The sequence below is a fragment of the Hemiscyllium ocellatum genome, chromosome 23, assembly GCF_020745735.1.
Source record: "Hemiscyllium ocellatum isolate sHemOce1 chromosome 23, sHemOce1.pat.X.cur, whole genome shotgun sequence".
NCBI classification, from domain to species: domain Eukaryota; kingdom Metazoa; phylum Chordata; class Chondrichthyes; order Orectolobiformes; family Hemiscylliidae; genus Hemiscyllium; species Hemiscyllium ocellatum.
In genome coordinates, this window is record NC_083423.1 from 13,505,270 (window position 1) to 13,533,217 (window position 27,948).

At 37.8% G+C, this 27,948-nt stretch overlaps 1 protein-coding gene across 2 annotated transcripts in view; it reads left to right on the forward strand.

Moving 5' to 3' along the window:
* Positions 1–23,913, forward strand: part of mkln1 (muskelin 1, intracellular mediator containing kelch motifs) — a 126,820-nt gene extending 102,907 nt beyond the window's left edge. For both annotated transcript variants that reach the window (XM_060842700.1, XM_060842701.1), the window contains exons 15-18: positions 8,292–8,431; positions 9,193–9,295; positions 14,125–14,179; positions 15,420–23,913. In XM_060842700.1, coding sequence (XP_060698683.1) covers positions 8,292–8,431; positions 9,193–9,295; positions 14,125–14,179; positions 15,420–15,541 — 420 coding nt within the window. In that variant the 3' untranslated portion in view covers positions 15,542–23,913. The remainder of the gene's footprint in view (positions 1–8,291; positions 8,432–9,192; positions 9,296–14,124; positions 14,180–15,419) is intronic.
* The last annotated feature ends 4,035 nt before the right edge of the window (positions 23,914–27,948 follow it).

Here is a 27,948-nt window from a genome sequence, read left to right on the forward strand (position 1 = left end):
TTGTTTGCCGTGCAGAACTGGTTTTGTTGAAATAGTTTTGTACTCAGGGTTATCAAATTATTTGACCTGTGTGGGTAGGAACATGTGAATGTATGTAGTTGATAAAAGCAGTTATGATCCCAGAGAACGGCCACTGACGGTGTGGAAGTAAACTTGTGCCTGTTTAAATTTCTTGGCAATCTGTGCCCTGTCATGATATGTGAGATCATTGTGGCATCGAAAAGACACTGCAGACTACAAACTATCCCATTATCCTTTTACTAATGTTGAAGTAGATAAATACTTGATTTTATCTTGGTCTGTTCTTGACTCTTAAAGGATAGTGTCATGTGAAAAAGGAGCTTGTCGGACAATCTTTTTCTCTTAATTTGCGCTTCATTTCTGGAGGATTGATGGATGCCAGCATATGGCTGTGAAGATGCTGGGCAGCATTCAGTACTTTGTTGAAGTGAACCTGCTTTAATTGTAAGTGCAGACATCCAGGATGAGCAGGGAGTGCTGCCATTCTTAGCTTTCATCTACACTGGTGTGCACTTCCTTATTTGTCACGAATTTTAAGTAGTTTTATTTCCTTTCTTTTCTTCCCCATCACTCTTTCCAGCTTAAAAACCCTGCAGCTATGGCTGACATCAATAAACTAATTAGTGCATTAGAGTTGAACCTGCTATTTCCTGATTTATATGGCTCATTTCCACACTGAGTTGTGATTTTTTTTTGAAACTGAGCAATAATTCTTTATTTTCCTCATTTGAATGATGCGAGAAATAATTGACATCTAATACCTTTTTCTTAGCAAAGGGACAATTGAGTACTTACCTCCTTCAAAACAGAGCTTCTTTAAATGGGCTGATCTCTTTCATCAACCCAGCTTACCTGTTTGCACACAGCTAGCTTTGTTCTTACTGGAGTCAGCAGTTCGAAGGCTGATATAATAACTCAGCAGGGAAAAACTAGAATTTGAAATCCAGCTCAAAATCAAATTTCCTTAGAATAGAAGCAGTCCCCTCTTATTTCAATAAAAGTAAAACACCTGTTGCTGTTCAGTGTGTTCGCAATGCATCAAGGGGGCCTTTTTCTATTGGGTGCATTCCAGCAGAAGCCACAAAACAGCAGTCACTGTGAGGGCTACATTGTGTTTGAGCAGACTGCAATGCCTCTTAAGTTAATACAACTTAATTCACTTACCGCAAAGTGAAATCACACCAGACCTCTTCAAAGGTAAGAGACTTAGTAAGTTAGCGTGTGGGTACAATAAGTAATTAAGGCGCAAATTAAATTTTGGCCTTTCAAATACCAGGAACTCTTGTCACAACTGTACAGTGTATTGGTGAGGTGACCCTGAAGTACTGTTTACAGTTTTGGTTCCTGTATTTCAAAAGGATCCACTGGTGTTTGAAACTGCTCAAAACAGATTGAAGTGAAGAGATCGACATATCAAGAACAGCTAAACTAGTTAGGTCTTTATTCAATAGTCTTGAGAAGAATATGCAGTAATCCTATTGAAATATACAGGATTGTGAAGGGGCTTCACAGGGTACATGTTGAGAAGATTTTTCCATCAGCAGGACATGGTTTAAAGCAGAACATTTAAAACTCTGAAAGAAAGCATGTTCTCCTCTCAGATGGTAGTGAATATCTGAAATTCTCTACCGCACAGGGTACTAGAGGCTAGAATACAAAGTATTTAAGTAAGTAGTTAGACCATTTAAAATGTGTTAGGGTTTGGAAGCTAAAGAACCTCGGGAAATAAATAGCAACATCTTTCAAAATGTCCATATTATATTGGAAGAGGTGCTACAAGCCTTAAAGCGCACAGTGAATAAATTCCCTGGACCTGAGCAGGTGTACCCTGGAAGTGATTGCTGTGCCCTGTGCTGAGGTATTTGTCTCATTGGTAGTCACAGGTGAGGTGCTGGAAGACAGGAGGTTGGCTAATTTGGTGCAGCTATTTAAGAAAGGTAATAAGGAAAAGCCAGGAAGCTATAAACAGGTGAGTCTAACATCAGTGGTGAACACGTTGTTGGAGGGGATCCTGAGGGACAGGATTTACATGTATTTGGAAAGACATGGACTGATTAGGGATAGTCAACATGGTTCTATGCATGACAAAGTGTCTCACTAACTAAATTGAGTTTTTTGAAGAAGTAATGAAGAGGATAGATAACGGCAGAGTGGTGGATGTGATCTATATGGACTTCAGTGAGGCGTTTGACAAGGTTCCTTATGAGAGACTGGCTAGCAAGGTTACTTCACACAAAATATTTGGATACAGAACTGGCTTGCAGGTATGAGACAGAGTGGTGGTGGAGAAGGGTTGCTTTTCAGACTCTAGGTCTGAGGCGAGCGGTGAGCCACAAAGATCGATGCTGCGTCCACTGCTTTTTGTCATTCATATAAATGATTTGGATGTATGATTAGCAAGTTTGCAGATTACACCAAAATTGGTGGCGTAGTGGACAGCCAAGCAAGTTACTTCAGTACAGTGGCACCTTGAGCTGAGAAATGGCAGATGGAGTCAAAATTAGATAAATGTGAGGTGCTACTATTTGGAAAGGCTCATCAAAGCAGAATTTATACACTTAATGATAAGGTCCTGGGGAATGTAGATTTATATTTCATTGAATGTAGAGTCACAGGTAGCCAGAATAGTGAAGATGTTTGGCATGCTTGCCTTTATTGCTGAGTGCATTGAGTATAGGAGTTTGGAAGTCATTATTGCAGTTGTACAAGACATTGAGGCCACTTTTGGGATACTGCATGCAATTCTGGTCTCCTTGCTTTAGGAAGGTTGTGAAATTTGAAGGGGTTCAGAAAAGATTGACAAGGATGTTGCCAGGGTTGGAGGGTTTGAGCGAAAGGGAGACAGTTAATAGTCTGGGGCTATTTTCCCTAGTGCATTGGAAGTTGACGGGTGACCTTAGAGGTTTATACAATCCTGAGGAGCATAGATAGGGTGAATAGCGAAGGCCTTTTCTCTGGGGAGTGGAGTCCAAAACTAGAGGGCATAAATTTAATGAGGGGGGAAAGATTTAAAAAGGACCTGAGGGGAAACATTTTCATGCAGAGGGTGGTGCATGAAGCAAGGTTGAGGCAAAGGTGCTTAGCAGGTGACTCCTTTCCAATCAAGTAAACAGCTTGAGGCCTTGGAGATTTTATTTAAAGTTGGAACAGTAGAAACAGTGGAATGGGTGGGGTCAAGCTCTTACAGAATCAAGGTTCTTAATTTTAGTTTTCTGCAGTTGCTGGGGTCTTGAAGCTGGATGTGGAAGCTCTTAATCCTCTCTCTGTTACAGCTAAAAGCTGCGGTTCTCTTCCTGCTGCTGGAATTGCATGTGAGACAATCTACTTTACTGAATTTGTCTTTGCAAAGACTGTTTGAGATATTTTATTGGAACAGTTAACTTGCAGTAATTAATATATTATCTGCTTTGGTAAGCATTTTGGTACAGTTACTTTTAGTTTGCCTGTATTTTAGCTGTAGTATAAAATTAGTGTTTTGCTTAATGTCAATTAGTTTGATCAATTGTATCTGGAGCGCAATGCCTTACACTTGCCTTTAAAAGAAGGAAAAGTTAGGATCTAGACTATCTGAATACATTTTGAGGGGATCTGATTCATTCCACAATGTAGCAGCATCACATTAGGTGTGGCTTTAAAATGGGGTATCGCATTTAATAGAGCAGCATTATCCATTTTGAACTGTAGGAGTACAGCTGTACATAATATGAAAAGGTAAAGCAGGTTGATTTTGTTCAGTAATTGCAGGATCAGATCTATGTGATTGCTAGAATTCTTGAAGGAGGGACTGCAGTCCAGCTGAGTGCATAGTTTAGGTACTTATAACTAACCTGTCCAAGAACTCCCAGCGTAACCATTGTATATTATTTTCTGCTGCTGAAGTATTTCATCATCATCTCTTGTGTTACCTCCCATTATTGAAAGACCATTGTTGTGTATGGTCATTGAGCCATTGTGTGCAGATGACGTTAATATAAGATTGTGGATAACTGGTGTTGAAATATCTGGCTATAATTCACTCTCCGGGGTTTAGATGGTCTGAGAACCACAAAGATGATATTAATGTGATTTGTAGATGAAAATAAAGGAAAATATAGTAGAAAGTAAAGCTTAATATTGTTTTGAAAGCATAAATCATTCTGGTAGTGTCAAGCTGATTTTTAACTCCGTGTTGGAGGAAAACCGTGGTTAAATTAGAGACATATGGGTAAATAAAGAGATAACAGTTCCACTGGCAGGAGCGTATGTGACCAGATGAGGCAGATTTAAGGTAATTAGCACAAGAACCTAGGGAACAGGAGTGTTTTTATGTAGCGAATTCTGATTCTGAATGCACTGTTGGGAAGGAAGAATGCGGATTGAATTGTAGCTTTTGGAAAAGAATTAGAAGGGGAAATATTTCCGGGAAAATGAAACTGATTGGATGCCATATCAAAGTCCAAGATGATTTACAATGCATTGAGTGGTTGCCTTATGTGCTGTATTAGTGTGTTCTGTGCCCCCTTCCCACTGGGCTGACCTTGGTCTTCAGGCAGAGTGAGAGTTCTTCAGCAGCTGAGTGTCTAATAAAAATATCAGAGTGATTTAACTAGGTCCCTGATATGGTTTTATCAATAAGCTTGTGACCCATACCAGAATTGCTGGGAAGGAACATCTGTAAGAGTAAGCTTGGATGGGGGATGGCTGGTAATTTTTTTGTAGACCTTATTTGTAAGTTTCCTTGGAGGCTGGAGTGGACAGAGATCTCCCTTGCCCTCTGTTCTCCAACAATACTTCATTCCAGTCGCCAAACATTGGGCATTTGCCCAACTTGAAGAGAGTAGTCCATGCATTCTTTTAACAATGGCTGTGTCTATACATGAAGGATTGATTGTCAGTCAGGTGCATATTGCCACTAGATTATCCAAAGAGTTCACCCAGGCCTTGAAGTATAGGAATTCTTGCCCTTGCAAAATGAATAATCTCTTAGATAATTACTTTGTCTTTCTGCTTTTCGAATACTTTTCACAACTGTGAAATTTCTTCCAAAACTACCAGAAATGGTAGATTGGTATAGATTGTCTCACTGTATTGTATTTCATGTCTAACGTTTAAAGAACAGCCTGATATGTTGTTTCTGGCCAACAGAGATTTTGACTGTTTAAAAAAAAATGTAGAGGTGTTTGCTGGAAGTGGTGGCTGCTCTTGATAAATATTAAGTTACTGATCTCTGATAGGTGGCTTTCTCAGAGTAAATGATTTTTGATTTTTCTGCAGTATCACAGGTGGCCCTCAGGGTGAGGTATTTGGCCTTTGTTTTTGTTCCTGGGGTTGAAATGCCTGTCTTCAAGCCTTATGGTAATAGTTTGTTGATGAAGCTACTTTCTGAAAGCACTCTTGAGTGCCCATGTGAAGTGCTGCACGTAGAAAGATGGAGTACAAAGGAAGGCAGACTGATGGTGAAATGCCTTAAGTGATTTTGCATAATTCTGCAAGATTGGCCCTAATGTTGCTCTTCCCATCTATATTCTCACCAAATTTTCAGTTCTTTCAGTATAAGTGCTGAGCTTACCAACACAGCAGATGTTGCTTCAACCATAACCTTGTGTGAATCATGAAATGAAGGATGTGCCTCAAAGTCACTTATGTTTGTCTGAAGTACCATCATGCCTTTCAACCAAACGTGTCTCTGACCATCTGTATGTAAGACCATTCCAAATAATGGCAAAGTTAGCTATTTCCTGCTGATCCAAGATTGTTGGAGCTTGAATGGGCATTCTGACTTGGCATAGTATTATTTCCCCACATTGTATTTGCCTCTTTTAGACAGCATGGTCCAAATTGTCAGAATCCGCTTTTTGCTGCATCTGTTTTCAAATGCATGGTGTTAAAACAGTCCCAACAAAATAAAAAGCTTTCATGATCATAACTGGCTTGGAACTCTGGAAATATCCCATGGCTCAGTGCCAGCTGTGAAGCTCTGCAGTGACAGCTTTATTATGTCTTTGTCTCTTGTACAGCCTTTGGACCTAGGATGAAAAAAATATTTAAAACAGCCAAAGTAATATAACATTGAACATGTCAGTACCTGCGATTCTCTGCTGTTAGATTCTGTGTATGTGACAGACGCTGGTTTCATTCAATATTGTGCTCTAAACTGTTCCTCCATTACACTTTTTTTTGTATGAATTTCTAGTTGGACCAACAGTCCTTGTAGCCGGTACGTATACAGTGGAAGTTTCTTGTCTCAGCAAATTGTTATTGTCCGATTTTCAAAGCTCCATTAACCCTTGAGTTTGAACCAAGGTCTGGAACCTTGGAAGAATGGTGGTTGCTTTCTTTGTCAATTACAGTCAGATGACTAAGAATGCAAGTTAGCCTTGCCTGACTTCTCAAAAAATTAATATCATTTTTCATAATGCAGGTTAGACTTTTTTTGGACATCAGTCAATTTGCAGGCATCTAATTCAAGGACCAATCTGGTTATAGCTCATCAAGACCTTAATGGAAGTGAGTGGATCAAATAGGCCAGTGTTGAGAATGCTCCAAGATGTATTGGTCTGGCTTGATTGCAACTTTGTTTAGGTGCCTGTCTGTCTGGAATAACCTTTGAAAGCCGTTGGCTGCCTCGTTATTTTATTCGGCTCAACTTTATTTCTGTTTTCTGATAATGAGGGGCAGGTCAGTGGAGCTGAAGCTGTCTTGTATTCATCCAAGATTTATTTTAAAAAGACTCTTAAAGAAAACTGTGAATCTTGAAATATTTTGATTTCTTAACTTTTGTGATACCCATGATGGAAATAACGGACTGAAATCAAGCCCAAATTATCAAGGTGGCCAATTGCTTCTCTTTACTACAACTGTACAGAAGAAAATTAACTTTCACTGGAGTTACATGAACCACTCAAAGCAATTGCTTTATTACAAATGAACCTTATCTTTGAAGTAAGTAGCAAACTGATTAGCACCTAAATTCAAAACTAATTACCCTTAATCCCACAGTCAGGCATACTGTGCACAAAGACGAGTCATTGCAAAGTTTTTAAGGCGAAAACATTTTTAAAAACAAGCCCCAGTGGGTGAGAGGTCTGAAAACGAAGGATAGAATGTGATTGCTGGGCAACCATAGCACAGAAGCCCTCCCAGACCTTGCCAAGTCTGTTTTTCTTTCCCTCAGTATGCAATAAACCCCATCTCCTGCCTCCTTGAATGCTTTGTTTCAGTAGTTTCTTCCCAGTTACCTGATTTCTAATAACCAGCAGTAAAACACAGCACACATTTCAAAGGAATCACATGGTTAAAAATGCTCTTCAATGTCGATAATGTCCAAATAGTTAAAAGTTCCCCCAGGCAGTCCTTAAATATAGTATAGTATATTCTCAAAACTTTAGTAAGGAAAGATTCAAATTAACTGTGGTTATTCATATATTGATTTGTGTTTCTGTATAAGCTTACAGAATGTAATAAATTGACAGTATTAAACTAAACAGTATCTCAATCTCTTGAATGTTTCAACCTTGAAGCAATCTTGAGTCTGCAGTGGCATTCCTGTTTTTCAGTGCAAAATAACTGAAAGTAATTGTAATCTGCTAGGTAGTGATTGATTCCATAAGTGAAGTTCATTATTTTCCGTTCATTGAGATAAAATCCTGTTTTTGAACTCCTGGTGCTGAAATGTTCCGAGGATAAAGTGAGAATTATGATCGTCTACATATGTTATTTCCAGTGGGATGAAAAATCAGGGAATGCTTAGCAACTAATTATCAGCGACATCAATAAAAACCTAGGTAGCAGTCTAGAGATTTATTTCTTAATTTGAGTGATTTGGGAAAGAATAATTAGTAATAAGTGTTCTCCGTTCTATTTAAATGGATCTTTTCCTTCTCTTACTCTTCCACATTTTGTTAATTTGGACTCTCCAGCATTAGATGGCAGTTTATGCATGAAGTTAATACTTGTGTGGATGTCTGCTCATTGTATTAAATACTTGCCTGCTTGCTTAATGATTGCCCTGCACGCTTGTGCAGTGGGGACATCCGGAAAACAACCAGGCATTTTCAGAATATCCATCATCTGGTTTAAATGGACACACCTGTCAACCTTACTCATCACCACTCTCCCACTACCTGCATGTTCAAAGCAAACTCTAAATAGAGAAGTCTGTTTGTAGACTTCTTTCAGCCTCAGAATTATTTGCCCTATAATTTTAGCTTTAATGTATGTTTTTAGAATGTTGATCAGAAGTTTACTTTTTTTTGCATGTAATAAATGCAGTCCTGTATTTACGAGAGCAGGTTCACTACTTGTTTGGTGGGAATCCCGGGAAGTCGTGCTCACCCAAGATGAGATTAGATGACTTTTGGTCACTGAAGCTTTGCCGCCCTTCTAAGGACTACCTCCTGAGACATTGCAGATACCTCATCCGGAGACACAGGTATACAAGAGCAATCTCCAAAATTGCTTTCGATAGAGCACAAAACTTACGTGCCACTCAAAACTATCCTGAGTGTTGATTGTTCCTGTGGATCTGTGCCAGAAGCTCGGTTGTTAAACATCCTGTTAGTTTCCAGCTTTTCCTGGTTGTTCAGCCTCATTTGATGAAAAATATTACCATAAGGTGTGTTTCATTGACCTTGGTGTCCATTTCTTATTCAGATACATTTGACACTTAGAGCTAAAGGAGTTAGATGCATTTTTCATCTGTTCTCATATTTCATTATAATCCAACCCATACATGTTACCCTCTTTGTTATGAAGTTTTTTTAAGAGATACTGGGAAATATACTGAAACATGGTTTAATTTCTCAAGGAAAAATCAACTTGGCAGTCAGATTTTTAATTTAACTTTTGATTTCCAAGGACTGTCCAATTCATTGGTTTGTCCCTCCCTTAGATTCCCATATGCTGCAGACCCTCTCTAGTTTGAGAGAATGCCTGAACTTCTAACATTGCAGCTATGCAACTGACTGCAAGAATCAGTAACAGTGTCCTTTTCCCATTGAACAACTTTTACTCGTCACCTGAAAGTGCCAGATTTCCAAATCACGTTTCCATCCATTATTCTAAAACTACTGAGCTTTGTAACTGGAGCTGTGGATAACTGTTCATACTTCTGTCAAAGTATAGTGGAATGGAATGTATTTTGTTCTTGTCCTACAAGTTGATTAACATGTTTACTTAAATCCTCTACTGTAGGTTTGAGGAAAAAGCTCGAGCAGATCCTTTAAGTGCTTTAAAATATTTACAGAATGACTTGTATGTTACTGTGGATCACTCAGACCCTGAAGAAACTAAAGAGGTAAGGTGTACTGACTTTACAATCACCAGCCCCACTCTTTGTCTTGATGCTGCTGCTTAAGATGATTTATAGAACTTGTGGGTGAAAGGAAGATTGGAGGCTGCAAGTTGACTTTGGACCCATGTTTCTTTTTGCAAAACTTTTGTTTGAGATTGAATAAAATTGAGAGTCAATTTGTAGAGTTTATTTATTGATGTCAACCTGAGGGGAAAATTAGATGAGCAAGGGCAAGACAGGTTTTTAACCTCTAAAGCACCTTGTTTAGGAAGGAGGGAAAGGCAGCCAAAACTTTTTTTACTATTCAATTATTCCTGGTGTAAAGTGGCTGTCTGTGGACCTGTGTTTGAACACCTACCTGGGATTGGCTGTGAAGCAAGCGTTTTACTGCCTAAGTTTTGACTCGAGGAATGACCACTTGGTTGAGGCAACAGGGCTTCTGTCGATCAGCAGTTTTGTTCAATCGGAAGTCAGGTTTTGCATTATTGGTACAAGGCCCAGAAAAGGAAACAATGATAGGCAAACAGCTGTAGAACGTGGGAAAGGTGATGTTTTGTAGTTGTGTTTTGGTCAACTTGCCTACCAAGGTTCTGCTGACAAAAATACAGTTTTCGCCATCCGTTCAAGGTCTGGTAGAAAGCACCTCAATGTGTTCTATTTGTTAGCCGATCACAAAAAAAAGCTTTCAGATTCTACTGAAAATCTATGACACAGGTTTAAAATGGGATTTAGGGCTGATATCTAAAGTTTGTTTTCATATGCAGTGATCAACATGTGGAATCAAATCAGGTAATGGAGATCAAGATTGTTCTAAAGAATTGATTGACACTGGGACCAGTCTACATTGTTTTCTGTCTAAAATGTCCAATACACCTTTTCTTGTGATCAAACTGATTTACTTTTGAAAGTGGTCTTAATAATATGAATTCCTGGTTTATTCAGACATCAGAGATTTTCATGGATCTTGGGACTTAACATGAAATTGTTATGAAAGTGATGTTTGTAATTGGCTGTATTTCTAAACTGGCTGCTTATTATGAAAGAATATATTTAAATAACCTTGAATTTTATTGTGAGGTGAAATAATAAAACCATAAGATGTAGGAGCACGTTGAGCTTCACTTTCCTGCCTTTTTTGCATAACTATTGATTCCCCTGCTGATTAAAAACCTGTTTATCTTAGCCTTGCATATGCTTAATGACTCAGCTTCAACAGCACTCTGGTGTAGAATTCCCAAAGAGGAGAAATTCCATTTCATCTCTGTGTTAAATGCGCGTGACCCCTTTTTCTGAGTTTATGCCTCTGCTCTTTTAGAATTAGGTTTATTGTCACGTGCAGTGAAGTACAGGAGTGCCATGAAAAGTTTACAATGTCACCCCATGTAGAGCCATCCTAGTGACAAATGTTAGATATAAAATAGAGAAATAAAGAGAAAATTACATTACCTTAGTTATTCCTAATATAAGAAATAAAGTTAGAAAGATAAACATAAGATTAGATTCTCCATTAGGGTGAACAACCGTCTGCATCTACCCTGTTAAGTCCTTGAAGAATCTTGTATGTTTCAATGAGGTTGCCTCTCATTCTTCTTCATTCCAATGAATATAGGGCTGATCTACTTAACCTGTCCTCACAAGACAATCCCTCCATACCTGGCTATTGATCTAGTGTACCGTCTCTGGACCACCTCCAATGCCAGTATCTCTTTTTCCTTAGATAAGAGATCCAGCACTGTTCCAGATGTAGTCTGGCTGGTGCCTTGCATAGTTTCAGCAAAACCTCCCTAATTTTATAATTCATTCACCTTTTAAATAAAGGTCCACATTCAATTTATCTTTCCTGTTTACCCTCTGAACTTGGATGCTTGATGTTGTGATTTGTAGGCAAGGATTCCCCAATCCCTCTATTTCATAGCTTTCTACAATATTTCTCCATCTAAATAATATTCAGCTCCTCCGTTCTTCCTGCCAAAGTGCATGACCTCACATTTCTGCATATTATATTCCACCTGCCAAGTTTTTGCATACTCACCGTCTATATCCCTCTGTCGACTCTGTAATGCTCAACATTTGCCTTACCACCTGTTTTTTATGCTATTCGCAAAATTTGTTAGAGTATGTTCACTTTCCTTATGCATGTCATTAAATAATTGTGGCCCCAGCACTAATCCCTTTGGCACCACACTAGTTATAGGTTGCCATTCCTGAAAAGGCTGACCAACTTTCTAACAGCCCTCTGTCTGCCTTGAAGCTATAACCCAACTCTGTTTTCTAATAGTTAGCCACTCCTTAATCAACGCTAAGACACTGTCCCTAATACCACATGCTCTTTCTTATTAAGGGACCTGTGTCGTTCAGAGAAAGATAGCAATAACCTGAACACATGTAATTGACCTCGTTGCTGGAATTGTTGACTCCTTGGTAGTTCTGATGAACTTTGGCAAAATAAATGCCCCCAGTTATCTTTTCGTTGTGTTCTGTTGCAGTTTACCATGTATTTTTAATTTGACTTTTTCTTTTGACTTTGCATTACTGACGTTTTGGGCGTCTGTATTTATGGGCATTGACTGTTTCTAAATTTCCAAACTGCTTGTATTATTAATACTACATTTAGTATTGAGTGAGCAGGGACTTTCTCTCAGGAGAATATTAGGAAGACTGGTCTCCACTACTTCATTCCTTGTCAGCAGTCTGCAGTCAGTCTTGTTCAGCCAATTTTGGATTCCTGTTTGATATTGAGATGTGCTTCTGACCATGTATCCAGAGTGTCATTTAAACCACCTATTTCCATCTACGTAACGTAGATCAACTTGTGCCAACAACCTTACCCATGTCCGGAATAGTCAAGTCTTGGGTTACTACAGTATATTTCTACCTGGCCTGCACTATTCCGTTTGAGATCTTTCAGAACTATCTTGCCAATGTCCTTGCTTCCAACAAATCTTGTATCCCAGCACTCCTATGTTTGCTGGCCTGCATTGAATCTGCAAAGTTTTAATTTCAAATTCTCATTCTGGATTTTAGATATTTTCCATGACTTAGCCTTACAATATCTCAGTAAGTTTTTACTTGATTCAGGAGATGTGTCTTTGCTGGCTTGGTCTGCATTTATTGACCATCCTGAATTGCTCAGAAGATAGCAATCCTTCTAGAACTGCTGCTGTCTTTGTAGGTCCAACCACGGTGCTGGTTAGGGAGAACTGGTTCAGAACTTTGACCCAGTGATACTGAGGGACTGATCTATTCCCAAGTCAGAATGGTGAGTGACTTGGAGTGGGAGCTTGCAGGTGGAGTTCGTGTGTATCTGCTGCCTTTGTCTTTCTAGGTAATAATGATTGTGGATTTGGAAGGTGCTTTCTGCCGTGGTGAATTTCCACAGTGCATTTTGCAAATGGTACAGGTGGTTGCTACTGCTGTATCAGAGGTGGACTTCTTTAGCCTCCCTTTTGTTTTAACGGCTGTATCAGCCCTGAGCACCAGAATTCCTATATCTCTGTTTCTCTCCCTTCCTTTCAGATGTCCTTCTAAAGCCTCTTGCTTTCGCCAAACTTTAGTCATCTTCCTAACTCTGTCCTTGTGTGACTTCTTGTTATATTTTGTTTGGACATGATCTGTGAAGTATCTTGGAACATTTTGTTACTTTAGAGGCACTGTATAAATCTATCTTGCAGCTACTTGGCTCTAACACTGTGCAGTCACTGTATAATCTGTTGTGATTATGATGGTGGTCTCCTATTGAAAATTCAGAATATACTTTATTGGGGTATGCATTGCCTCCCATTTCATAATCTTCGGATTGGCAGCAGACTGTGGTTTACTGCTGAACCAGTTAGTGTGCATTGCAACAGGATGTGAGGTCCTGTGTATCTGCGAAGTGTGACAGCTTTGTCTGGAGATGGTGCTTTCTGTGCTAGACTGGTTTCTGTGTATTTGCAAGTAGTTCTAAACAGCTTGGACCACTAATACCATTCACCAATCCAGTTGTCTTTGAAGCTACAGAATCGCACCATGGGACATTTTGTTATTTATGGTACTCATTGACTAATGTTGGAATTAAACACTGCATTTGCACTTGGGAAGTGGAACAAGTTTAAATTGTATGTCACCTGGTGTATTTGGAGATGTTTGCTCTTTGTACTTGTTGATTCACTAATAATTTGAACCAACTATTATTGTGCATTTGTGTTTTGTTTTGCAATCTTGCTTGACACCTCAGCTACTCACTGCACCATTTCCTTGCAGTAGGGTGGATGGGTGTGGAGGTTGGATTCCGTATTTTGCCAGTGCCATTTTGTAATCAGGTTTATAGTGTTGCCCTGGGATAACTGGTCCACAGCTTTCTTTCCTTCCTTTCATTCCATTCCCTTGATGCACCTGGCTCTTGCTTGATGCCTCCTTTCCTGGTCTTCCTTGTATAGATTACATATGTAAGCTAAACTTTGGGCCACTGCTAGGATTTTCTATTGCTGTGCATTTCTTGAATCAGCCTTTCATTTACTGTGATCAAACAGGGTTTGTGCTTTCTTCGACATTGCATTGATTGTCTTTTAAAATGATGTTTCTTCCATCCCTTTTTAAACAACCAGTCATGGAGCTACAGCTAAATAATATTAGTATTGAATTCTGGCTACTTTTCCTAATAGAAGATCATTTATTATAAAGTAAAAAGAGAAAATGCTGCAGAGACTCCAGACAGGCAAAATTAGTGGGGGAAGAAATAAATTTGTAGCGTTTGGCTTTACCACTTATTATGAGCTTGTGTATTCCAACAAGATGAAGTAATTTCATTTGCATTATACATTTATGACTAATGTGTTACCTTTATTCTCAAGTTTCAGTTACTGGCTCAGGCACTCTTCAAATCAAGTTCAGATTTCATACCGTTAGGTAAGTGCCCTTAAAATGCTTCTGTTACCCAATATGAAGTGGTGAGAGTTCTGAAATTCATGGCTGTGGAGTGGTTGAGGTCAATATTACTTTTACATTAAACAGACAGGTAAGTACGTGAGGCAGAAATTAACCAAATAATGCAAGATTGGTAAATATAAAGCTTTGAGCCAAATGGCCTGTTCTGTAAAGTTTTTTTGCATTCTATGTAATGCTGTGTCTACTAGAAAAGTAGCTGTACAGCTGTTTAAACCTGTTTGGATAATCAGAGAACCTGAGAGTGGGGAATAAAGTTTGAGTTACAAGATTATCAAGCAAAAACTAGTGTCCTCTCTGTGCAGGTGCCAGCTAACCTGAGTGTTTGTTGTTCTAATTAATGCCATAATGCAAAAGTAAATCCAGTATCAAAGTTATCATGTCTCTTGAAAGTCTTACAGACAATTTATTTTCTTTCCTTCCATTTCAAGCTGTTTTAATTTTTTTAGCTGTAGAATTTTAACAAATACATTACATTGTCAGAAAATAAAACCATAATTTTTTGAATGCAGGTGGCTGACTATGTTGGAAGCAGAAATGGGCTGCCTCACAAAGCAAGCTTGCTGAAGACGAAGCTTGCTTACTCAGGAATAGGGAGGGAGTGTAGTATCCCTTCATTACAGGGTGCCATCACTCTGATACGTTGGAGATCAATGCAACACAGCATGGATTTTGCACCTTTAGAGCTGTTGCCCCATGGTTGCCTCGATGCCTTAAGCAATTTAGCTAAAGAGAAGCATAAAGAGACCACTAAAGGTGTTTCGCAGTTGTGTTTTTCTGTGGTATTATGTGAATGAATTGGAGAAAAGGGAGTGGTGCATTTTATTTCAACTGATTTATGGCCCATTATTGCATTCAAAGCTTAGAATTTGCCCATATCTAATTTAACATTACTTGTTTCAAGATCTATAATATTCTCCAATTGGTTGAAGCTAAAACAGATCAACTTGTAGAAACATTAACATCAAGGTATGGCAGTAATGAATCTATTAAGAGTGTGACTGATGTTAAACCATCATTAGTAATGCGGCTTTTAATTAGATGTGTGTCCTTCCCCTGGCCGAAATTCTGTCTGAATAGTTTTTAAATGCCACACTTAGGAGTCCTATGCTTTATTGCCCTCAGTGTCATTATCTCTTACTCAGTAAGTACTATACTGACATCATTCATTTGATGTTCATCTCTCTGTCTCACTTCTCAACAGGTTTTTCAGATGTTGATCAGACTTATGCCCAGAGGACTGTGCTGTTTGACACGTTGGTAAACTTCTTCCCTGACAGCATGACACCTCCAAAAGGCAATCTGGTTGACCTCATCACACTGTAGCTGGACAGCAATCGATGGATTTCATCTAAAGAGGAACTGAAATACAAATCTGATCTCCTGTTTTGTACAGGCTAGATTGGCGTATGATATTTGGCTGGCAAAGTTTTTTTTGTTATGCATCACTTTTCATCTAGTTTTGATTTGATTGTCTAATTTCAATGCTGTTTTAATGCAGACGATAAAACTGGGTTGAAACAGATGAGTTTCGTGAATATGGGTTTGCTTCTCATTGTGTGTTCAGTCCCTTCCTGTGTTGGTAAATATTTGGATTTAATAATAAATCCTGCCATCAGAGTTTCAATAGAGACATGCAGTTGACGTTCTTAATGTCTTGGAATAATGCTGCAAACATACTTCAGCAGCAATTGAGTCAACTTTTGTCCATTTACCAGTCCAATCGTCTACACCCTTGAAGTAACATGATGGTGTTTTATGTGCTATTCACATTCTCTCTGGTCTCCACAGCAATATTAATAACTGCTTTAAAAGGTGCAATGGTACTTTTGAAATTGAATTAGAGTGCTGTGGATCATGTATTGTGACTGCAGCATTACACTGTGTCCTGTGGAGTGAACTGACTCTTGATTTCTCAGCAGGTGAAGTAGATTTGCTGCCGTTATTGGGATGCGTTTTACTTCAGAATTGATTCATTATACTGTTACTTTTAATGCTTGCATTTCATTCACTGTCCATTTGCAAAGGGGACTGACTTCACATCTGTCACATTTCTTAGTTTTTTTGATGGCATGATTTTAAAAAAAAGCTTTCAAAATATTTGTTACTGAGCTGTCTGTTTAAAAGGTATGAAGGATACAGTGAAATCTTTTCCTCTTGGAACAAGGTTATTTTAAAGAAACAATTGCTGTCAAAACTCGTAGTTATCAGCAATTTGCTTTTCCCAGCTTGCCCACAGTGCCAGGTACAGCTGGTCAGTATCCAAAGCCTTCTGATGTTCCCTTGGAAAGTGCAGTCCACTATTTTTTATTTTAGAAGCAAGGTTACTGTCATTTTTTGAGTTTGCTAATTCACCTCTTGAATGTGATGTCGGCTACAGGAAAATGAATGGCAAAATCCTGTTTATCTTTGGGTTTGGAGTTTCATTCTGAATCTGAGAAAGCACTTATGAAAAAGCCTAATTTGTTGCAGAAATTCAGTGGTGTTCCCTACTACTATTCAGGATGTCTGATATCCACATCACCCACAAAGTGGTAGATATTCTCTCAGACTACTGCAAAGTCCCCCTCACTTTATTTGCTAAGTAATAGGCAATGTTAAAATGTATGTAATTTACGAATAGTTGTTCCGCTGAGTTCTTAAGATGGTTGCTTTTAAGCAGTAAAAGTTTGGTTTAGAATCCTTTCTGCAATTAGCCTCCATATAATAACAAAAGAGGCCAGATTTCAGTCATATCTTGCGTTATTTTTCATATTTCCTCAATTATCTAGGGCATGCTGAGTGAAGTTTAGTCATCAGTTGCAATGTCATTTCGTGAAACATGTAAAACTGATGGTTTTTTTTTAAGTGTGTTGTCCTTTTTTTAAAAAAATCCAGCTCACCTGCCAAAGATGGATGTGGTCAATGGTGCCAATTAGAAGTGCATATTTGAAACTTAGAAATGGGGACCTTGGTATAATATTTTAATTTTTGATAAGTTTCTCTGATGACATATTTTAATTCCTTCATATCTTAAAGAATCTGAACAAATTAAGGAAATTGTGAAAGATTTTTGCTGATGCACGTTTCTAAGTTCTACTGCTTTGCACAATAGTTATTTATGTATTTTTAATCCATTGTCACCTTTCAATTTAAATTCCTCATATAACGACCTTGTGTGGAGGATGGTAGCAGCAAAGGTGTTAAACAGACACAGTTGTCAGTGACAACATTAAACACTTTCACTTATCTTAGGAATGGACGTAATTGCTTTAATTTACCTCACTGAATGGATTGCTTTTTTTATGCTGTTTTTGTGTTTGACTATTAGAGGTAATAGTTTTTTTTCTAATAGAAGATAATTTTAAATTTTGGTTTTCACAAATGGTTCCTAAAGAGTGTGTTGTTTTCAAAAACTATGTCGATTTGAAGTCATTTTTCACTACTAATACATTAATGCCTCTGCCAAACAACTTGCACCACTGTGAAAATTCTGATTTTTTTCTAGGAGCAGTGTTAGAGAGTCAGGATTTTGTTAGCATTACTACTGATGGGTGTCTCCTGTAGGTAGATACTAAATTTTGCCTAGTTTTGATAATTCCCCAGTCTGCTAACTGTAAAGATGCCTGGTGTGAGAGATGGTCTTTTTTGGAAAAGTGGCAGGAGTGTTAAAAGAATAGAATTAAAGAGTGTGTATATAAAGTGTTTATGATCTAGGCAACATTTTTCCTGTTTCTCAAATGTTGCCACATTCCAGTTTATAAAATGGGCCATTTGGTATTCCAAATCACTTGAATGCCTTGTTAATTCTTTAAAACCAGAAACTTGAAGCCCCTCCCCAAACTAAAACCCAATCAACATGGTTAAGAATTGTGTAAAGTCAAGTTCAATGAACTTCTGCTGAAATAAGGAAGCAAAAAATTTTCTTTTTGTTTTAAACATATCCAGTTCTGAATCATAAATTTCATAACCGATCAACTTAACTAAAGCATATTGTTCCTGGTGGTTTTACACACAGGTACTTTTAATTGACAACCAACCTGCCCTGATGGTCTTGACGCAGGGCTAATAAGAGTTTAGGGCAGTTGGGAATACAGACATGCTAAAAGTGTTTACTTTATTCCATTGTTCCTATTTAAGACAGTGATGCCAGCAATTACTACACAAAATTGAAAAGCACTGCTGCAAAAGTGCACCTCCTGCACCAGATGCATTGACTTAAAAATATGCCTATGATTGGGAAATTAAGAACTGGGCCCAACAAAGTCACTGTACAAATGCTTAATATACACTTTCAACTGGTTAAAACAGTTTGTAATTCATAGCAGGTTTCAGCAAACCCCTTTGTCTTTCTCAGATAATGCTCGTTGTTAATATGAAGTGAGCCTCTTTGTGTACGTACAGGATTGGGGTTGCAGGCTTCATAGTTTAGAATATGTCAGATTGGAAAGTCTTAATAATCAGAACAAAATCATAGGTGAGAACCAAAGACAAGTGAAAACATCCTGTGCGATAGTGGTGACATTTCACAGGAATAGAAGGAAAAAAGAAGACAAACCTTCCATTTATAATTGCCTTTTGCAATCTGGCAGCATCATGAATTGCTCAACTGTTCCTTCTGAACCTTTTTATTTAGATAAAACAAAATGCTTAAGAGGGCAAAACCTGGCCATTAACATCTGAAAAGCTAAAGATTGTATATCTGTTGAAGAGTCAAACCAAAAAGGATTATCCTCTGCCTCGTGTAGGCTGAACTACTATTTTTGTTAATGGTTTCCATCGTATCTTTCAGTATGCTTTTCTATTTGAATTACTGTTAACTATCCTTGTGAAGCACAAAAACAGACCATAATGTGGTACAATTTGCCACCAAGTTTCTCAAATGTACTGTGAAGTACTAATGATTAATTGGTATGAGCTACCATATTACTGTTTTCTATTAAAGATATTTGACTAATGGCCCATATAGTTGCATGGTAACGTCTTAAGTTTTAAGCTTACCCCATTTAGCAGAATTGTATTGAAAGCAAGCAGATTGGCAATTTTCTTTTATCTTTTAGAAATACCTGGCTGAATTATGTCTAGTTGACATTTTAATTAAGTGGCACAAATCAAATCTGAATAATTGTCAGCCTTGACAGTATAAAACATCTGGCTGATTCATTCATTTTTATATGAGCTATTCTATTAGAGGAAAACATATGAATGCACGGGTCAGATTTTGCTGTACTAAATATGGTTGGATTGGCCCAGTGCTAAAACTTTGTTACTGGCTCCACATACTTCACAGTTCACGTTTTCATTTTTTGTGGGCTGGGACTTTCTGCTTTGATTTACAGTTTCATACATTTCCAGATGAGTTGCTCCGACATATCCTAATATGTCTCATCCTAGAGATTGCTAAACCACCAACAAGTCAATATTTAGTAATCAGACTTAGGATTGACCCACAGCTGCAGCAATTAACTGTGCTCTGTTTAGTTAGAAGTGTGTTGCATTTTCTCTGCTTATGTGCATGTCTTAGCCAGTATTTCTCCTCCTACCCACCGAGTTTTAACATGAGCAGCCCCCTTACTGCAGCCACCACTAACAAAGACGAGGTAACAGTTTATTCTGCCATTGTTTGAGGTCCTGCTGTGTGCAAGTTGACTGTTGATTGTCTATACAACAACAACAGCTTCAAAAAGTAATTCATTAGTAAGCACATTGAGGTGACCTGATACAGTACTATTGAAATAGTTGATTGATTGACAAAACTCCAAACTATCTGGCCATTTAAGGGAGAGGCCTTTTACACTTCAGTGCACTTTCAAGTCTTGTTTGTTTAAGACCCATTCAACCCCAATCCTTCACCATAACTGGTGCAAAAAAAACTCTAGGAACCATTTGCTTGAAAAGAAATTACTTGGTCTTGGTTTAGGGTCTAGACAATGAATAACATTGTCTAGAATTTGTTATTAATTGGTACTAAATAGGCATCTCTTAATGAACTCTTTTGTATTCTGGCATGTTTCATTTTGTTGTGGGGCAATGTAAAGGTTTGAATGCAATGTATACTTTTTAATGTTGACCATCAAAAAGGTAGAACTGTTCCTGCACCCATTATTCATGTCTGTGCGTTTTGATCCTTTTCAATGTCTTTGTACCTGCTTTGCATACTCTCTATATATTTTTGAATGTGTTAGGAAAGAAATAGTGTTGTTTAAACCAGGTTGGCCGAAATACAATCTATGAGGCTGAAGTAATTTTGCTTTAATTCAAACAGTCTAGATTTGAAAGTGAAAACTGAGCATCTTGAGCTAGCTCTACTTGTAAAATGAAGTTACCAGATCCTGTATAAATTTTGATCTCCTTGTCTTTTAGTCCTCATCTCACTAAGTGAAATGAAATTTGTTGAGCATAGACATAATGTGATTGACATGACTTGGAGGTGTCGGTGTTGGACTGGTGTAGACAAAGTTTAAAAATCGCACAACACCAGGTTATGGTCCAACAGGTTTATTTGGAAGCAGTAGTTTGGACTATAACCTGGTGTTGTGATTTTTAACTTAGTATGCTTGAGGTATAATAATCCGGTGAGGACACATTTTCGGTTGATGTGTCAGATCAGTTATGATCTGAATTAATTGGTTAAGCAGGTTTGATTTGTATGTGTAGAAAGGTGTGGTTGGGCAGCTTATGAGCCTGCTTTGATAAGCAGCTGAATGTCTGTATTGGAAGCTGGTGGAATCAGGATTGTGGAATGTGATAGTCAGGTAGGTGTTTTCATTTTTACTGTCCTTATTCAACACACTGGAGCAAACGGAGTTTGAAGATTTTATTTTTAAAACCGTGCAAAAGGATGAAAAATACGGAAAAACAAAATGTATGAACAAACCAAAAGGTAAACAAAGTTACAAGTGAGAAGCATGCTGTGTTGAAAGCTTGAAAGAGAAGCTTCAAGTTCCTAACAATAACTCTTAGTTTGAGGGATTCTTAAAAAATATTCTTGTTTAAAAGAAGTATAATTTGAACAGATTGGATTTGTTTTATATTCATGATAATCACAAAGGCTATTACGTGACTTTTCAAAATAACAGCAAAGAAGTGGAATTAAGTGAATTGCAGATGTGTTGCTGAATTGGGTGAATGCTTAGAGATGGAGCAAGGGAATGGCTATCCCATTTTAAAAACTCAGAAATGGTCTATTTCTTCCTTTTAAGGTAAATTAGTGTCTATATTGTGTTTTGGAACCAGTTTGAGAATGAGTATATTGTATCTTTGTGCACACTTTAAAAATAGATTAAATATTTGAAAGTAGGCAACATTGATCAAAGGCCAAAAATATTCAATATGATTGGGGAAATAAATTAATATTTTTAACTGCAGTGCAGAACTTGGATTAATATCGGTAGCAAAATCCCATTGAATTGACCACATAAGATGTTTCCTTTTTGTTTTGCAAAATTATTGGAATGTGTTTATTTGGCACCTTTTGAAGTTTAGTGTCTCTCAAACCACAAAAGTCTTTGTACTTTGTTTTGTGTTATTTGTTGAGTTGCAGTTTTTGAAACTGTCGATGGGTGGCGCAGTGGGTTAGCAATGGAATTATTGCTGCAATTTCTCTGAACAGATTCTGAGTGCTGGTCAAATCAGTTCCTTTTTAATAATTACAAAACTCGTGAGGGAAAGACACAGACCAACCATACAGATTAAAGTTAATAAACTGGAAATGCTAAAGATTGGAGCCAGAAAGAAGCAGAAAATACATTGTCAATGGTTTGAATACAGTTCCCAACATGAACTTCATGTACATTGTAAAGGATCTTTGTGTATATTCACCTTTTTTCTTGAAAAACGACTTTGTTCCCATCGTTATTTTTCTAATTGGCATATGTACTGCATAAGAACTGTACTCAGGTGAAAACAAAGCATGCACCTTTGGGAAGAGTTTAAATTTTTTGCCCCTTGACCTTTTTAAAAATGCCAAACACTGTCTGTGCCACTTACTAGTAGCGAGAAATGTAATTAAGGTCCTTTAACTTTAACTTGGTTGACATTATGGTTGTTATGTAGCTTCTCAGTGCACAGGGAGTGTGGATCCATTATTTTGGGGTTTTAGTAATTATTTTACACCTTTTATAGCTTAGTTGAGCAGATTGGTTGATGAATTTAAAAAGGATTGCCTAATATTGATGCTGTTGCTTGTTTGGCCAAAGACATTTTCTACCTTTGTTGGCACTTGGTAAAATAATCTACATTTTCTGGCGTTTAATCAGTGCTGTTTTCTGCAGTGTTCTCAAAGGTTTCTTTTAAATCCCACCTTTTTTGTTTATTCTGATAAAGGGCTCACACTCAATTATCAATGTTTCAGCAAGCTTGAATATAATTTTTTTAAATTGACATTTGTGTAAATACTTGTTGAATGCAATTTGTCTGGAATGGCAAAACTCCCTTCATGTTGTTTTTTTAAAAAATGGACAAATAGTTTGTGGATTGGAAAGAGATTGCCTCTGAATGTCCATCAATTTAAAGTATTCTGAAGAAAGAATTTGTCTCCTTTCCCGTTCTTGCAAATGTCTCATCAACAAATTCTATCATTCAGACTGATGAATTACTGACATCTATACATATATGACCTTACTGGGTGGTGAACCAATATTGCTGTGGTAGATGCTGAGGTTCCAGAAATCTGAAATTCATTTTTAAACTAGTGTAAATTTGGTAATTGCAATAATGAATTTTCTACTAGGTGTACCCAAGTTTGGGTAGAGAAAGGTGTGATGGTGATCGAGTATCATAAAACGACATCACCAATTTTTTTGAGGAAAGTGTTTTAATCTCAAATATTAATGTTTCTCACCATTTCAATCAGAGGGGCTTTTAATCAGTGTAGAATTGCCCTGCTCTACCTGACTATTTATAATGAAGGATACAAATGTATTGGTTTAGTGAGTTATGTGGTTACATTTTCTGTCTGGTAATGCCCTAAGGACATTTAAATATAGTATGGGCCTATCCTTTCCTGTTCCAGCCTGTTGTTTTGGACAATCTGCAATAATTTTGCTGTACACAGTCCAATGATACAATCAAAGAAAGTCACGCAGATCTTTTTCTTTTTACTTGTGATCCCGAAAAATAAAAGACCGAATAAGCATTTGTGAATCCATCCCTCCCAAATGGTGACTAATTATGACTGGAACAAAATATAGTTATAAAGTCAACCAGAAGACCACTGTTGAGAAATGATTGGCCAAAGGACTTCAAAGTGTGCACAGTTGTAAGAAGGCTTTCAGTTGTTTATATTGGGTGTTGAACCCAGTTTGGTGCTTCAGTTATTCATGTTTGTGTGTCTATGATCCTGATTAGTGCACAGGGGCCTGTATTCATAAACGTTTATGCAATACATCATGTACAGATTCCAGTTATACTTTGGGTTATTTGTGAATATGGGTCCAGGGAATGTTTTTTTTCCCTTTAGTCTTTCAGTGATTGTTCAGCAACCTCCAAAACAGAATGTTATCTTCCAAGCAAGCCCAAGGTTCCACTGAGCAGATTTAACTTGTGAGCTGACCGAACTGGTGTGTGTGTGTATTTCATTTCTTTTTGGAAGTATGAAGATTCCAACATTTGCTGAAATGTGTACAATTTATGCACTACCTTGTTGTGAATAACTGAATGTGTAGACCCAGTGAACAAATGCAACTGTAGAATTATGTTGTATGTAATGTACATATGGAAAAAAGACTGTATTTTGTTCAGTTTCTTTTCTTAATAAAAAAAACATGAAAAGCAAAAGTGTACTTTAATGCTTGTCAAAAGAACAAATTAGAGGCTAAAACTGATTGGGAGATCGGTGAATCATCAATGATTATTAAAGTGCTGGGTCCTTTTGATCTTCTATGGCACAAGCTACTAATGGTCATTACTATTCGTGCTTTCCATACTCTTCTCTGAGAAAGTGTTGTCTTCAGTGATCAGGTCTTGAAATGAATTGAAGCTTGCAATAATGAGAGGTACAGGATAGCATACCTGGTTACGATTAGGGGCTGATCATTGTAATATCTTTCACAGGAGAGAATGAGTGCAGTTTCTGCTATTATCAGTTCTGCAAGTAGAATGGCAGCCTTGTAGACAGGTTTAAATTATTTCGGAGTAAAATGCCTTAGCAGAAGAATGTGGCAAATTACTTGATTTTATTACTGTCATGTACTTATTTACAGTGAAAAGTTGTGTTTTGCGTGCAGTATAGGCAGGTCATACCATACAAAGTGCATTCGGGTAATAGAGCGAGGAACACCATGCTTGGCTGCAAAGAAGGTGCACAAAGAGCAAGAGCTGAAAATGTGTTGCTGGAAAAGCGCAGCAGGTCAGGCAGCATCCAAGGAACAGGAAATTCGACATTTCAGGCAGAAGCCCTTCTTCAGAAATGAGGAAAGTGTGACCAGCAGGCTAAGATAAAAGGTAGGGAGGAGCAAGGTCAACATTACATTTAAAATGTGAAAGGTCCATTCAGAAATCTAATAACAGAGGAGAAAAAACTGTGTTCTTAAATCTGTTGGTTTGTGTGTTTAAGCTTTTGTCTTTTGCCTGACACAAGGTTGGAAGAGATTATAGCTGGGGTGTGAGGGGGTCTTTGAGTTGGCTGCCCTTCTGATGCAGGGGGAGTATAGATGGAGCCAATGAATGTAAGGTTGACTCGAGTGATGGACTGGGCTGCATGCATAACTCTCTATAGTTTTTTGTGTCCTGGGCAGAGCAGTTGCTGTACTAAGCCATAATGCATCTGGATAGAATGCTTTGTGTGGTGCTTCTATAAAAATAGTTAAGAGTCTTTCCAGCCATGCGTCTTGAGGAAGTAGAGGTGTTGTGCTTTCTTGACAGTTAAATCAATGTGGGTGGACCAGAACAGATTGCTGGTGATCATCGCTCCTAGGAACTTGACTGTAGTTCAGGAATCGAACTAGAACTGCCTTGATAGTAGTTTCTAATGGTAATTGAATTCAAAACCTTGAATCTGAACAGGAGACGTCCAAGTCCAAATTGGCTTGGCACATGAATATAGGCAGATGGTAAATCATTGAGTTCCAAATGGGGAGCACATGTTGGAACTGATCTTCACAATGGTGCTGTTTGTGCCTTTCTACTGTTTTGAAATTGCTTTGATACAATCGTAATCAAGAGGCGCTTGTATAGAATAAAAATGCTGAGGACCTTGGCCATAGCCTGTGATTTGTGTAACCCAAAATGCATTAAAGAAAGAGACTTCACTTAAGACAGATATTTTAAATTTCCCTGTGAAGCTTGGGTCTGATTTTATTTGTGCATTAATGTTTCAAGGAAGTGCTTGACCTTTGTGTCAAATTGACAACATTTAACAGGGTTGAGAATTAATCATATCTCATGAGACAAACTAGTTTTAACCACAATTAGCAGTGCTGACCTTGTTGCCTGGAGACACAGGTTAAGAATTATATCTAGATCCTTTTCCTTTTTTGCAAAATGACATCTCCATGTGTTGATATTTTCTATTTCCTATTCTAGTTCATTAACTACGTCTTAGTCCATTCATTTAACTGACCCAGTCCCATTTCATTGCTGTTGATATCGTAACTACTATCCCAAATCTGAGGAATTCAGCAGAGATTTTTGGAGAATTTAAGTTGTCATTTAAATTCTCAAAACAGACAACAAAAAAAATCATCCTGTACTTTTAAATCTTAAGCCTGGTTTCGAACAAATTTGCTACCAACTTCATAAGGTGTTGTTGCTTTGGTAAGTGCCCCTTGTAAGAATTTATTTAACACCTCCTCAAATTATATCCACCATTCTCAGCTATTTTCATTACCTCTGATAAATCTTTTGCTTCTGAATTTTGTGAAGTTGATATTCATCTTACAAGGAATTATTTTAGGTTCTTTAAGAAAGCTGGATGCTTTTATGGCTCAGAAATGAGTTAACGTTAACTATTTTTATATTTTGAAATTAGTTTTTAAAGAATTTGAGTAAACACTTTCATTCAGTGTATGGTTTCATGCCATCAAGTGATATTTGTGTTCGATGAACATGTATATAGGAACATGTGTAGGCTATTCAGTTCCTGAGCTGTTATGCCATTTAATAAAGTTAAAAATCACACGCAACACCAGGTTATAGTCCAAAAGGTTTATTTTGAAGTACTAGCTTTCAGAGCGCTGCTCCTTCATCAGGTAACTAATGGGGCAGAATCATAAGACACAGGATTTATAGCAAAAGGTTACAGTGTCATGTAATTAAAACTATGTATTGAACAAACCTAGATTGCTGGTGAGTCTCTCCTCCTTCAGGTTGGGTTGAAAGTTGCAGTTCGTTAATATACAAGTCTCAAAACTACTTTTAAGTCCCTTCTTGAGATAACTTAAGACTTTATAACAAAAGGTGACATCTCAGCTGAGACAATGCATTAAAGGTACGAGGTTAGAGTCTGTCTGTATCCCAATCTTGAGTCAGACTGGTCCCATTTACAAAGTAGGAATTTATAAATTGTTATATGGATTGACTGCCTGCAGGCTGTGTGCTTTTTGAGCAAAAATAGAATTTATCTGCAAATCCAAACTCCCCCCATAGACTTCTGTGTGTGCGTGCACGTTAGTGAGAGACAGTGTGTGTGTTTATGTATGCGGATGCTTGGTAGAGTGTGCACGTGAATGTGATAGAGCACAAGCTGATAAGAGTGTGAGGGCTGGTGTATGTGTGTGTTTAGAGAGAGCATGTATATGAGAGAGAATCTGCATGAGTAAGTGTGTGGTGTAGTGCGTCAGCTGTAGTGTGACATGAACGCAAGGTCTCAGTTGAGGCCATCTTCATGGGTACCGAAACTGGCTATCAGCTTCTGCTATCACCTCCACATCATGGCCATTTAATAAGATCATGACTGATCTGACCATGATCTCAACTTTGCTTTACAACTTGCCCTGCTAACCACTGACTCCCTTATTGGTCAAGAATTTCTCTACCTCTACCTTAAAATTCAATGACTCTCCACCACTCTTGGAAAATGCATTACAGACTCTCAACCCTCTGAGAGAGAGAAAAAAAGTCATCTCAATTTTAAATGGGAGATCCCTTATTTTTAAATTGTCCCCTAGTTCTAGCCTCACCTACAAATGGTGACAGCTTTTCAGAATTCACTCTGTCAAGTATTGTTGAAATCCTGTATGTTTTGGTCAGATCACCTCCCATCGTTCTGAACTCCAATGAATGCAAGTCAAACCTGTTGAATCTTACCTCACGTGATAGCTCCCTCATAATTAATTAGTTGTGTGAACCTTCTCTGAACTGCCTTAAATAGACTCAAACTATATACTGTGTGCTAAATATGATCACATTAATGCTCTTTGTATTGGAAACAAAACCTATCTACTTGTATATTTCATTCTCCCTGCAATAAATGATGCCACTCTTTATACTTTCCTAATCACTTGCTGTACCTGATACTAAATTTGATTCATCTATCAGCACACATAATCTTCCCATTTAAATAATGTGCTGCTTTCTACTTTTCCATTCAAAATGTACACATTTGCACTTCCTTACATACACTGTGTAATCGACCAAACCCTTTTCCTCATTCACTTAACCAACTGTATCTCTTTACAGGTTCCTTATGTCCTCTTCACGACTTACTTTCCTCCCTGTGTCATCAGTTCCTTCAGCCAAGTAACTGATATAGATTATGAATAGTTTAGACTCCTGTGGACTCCATTCATTATCTCTTGCTAACTCAAAAGCAGCCA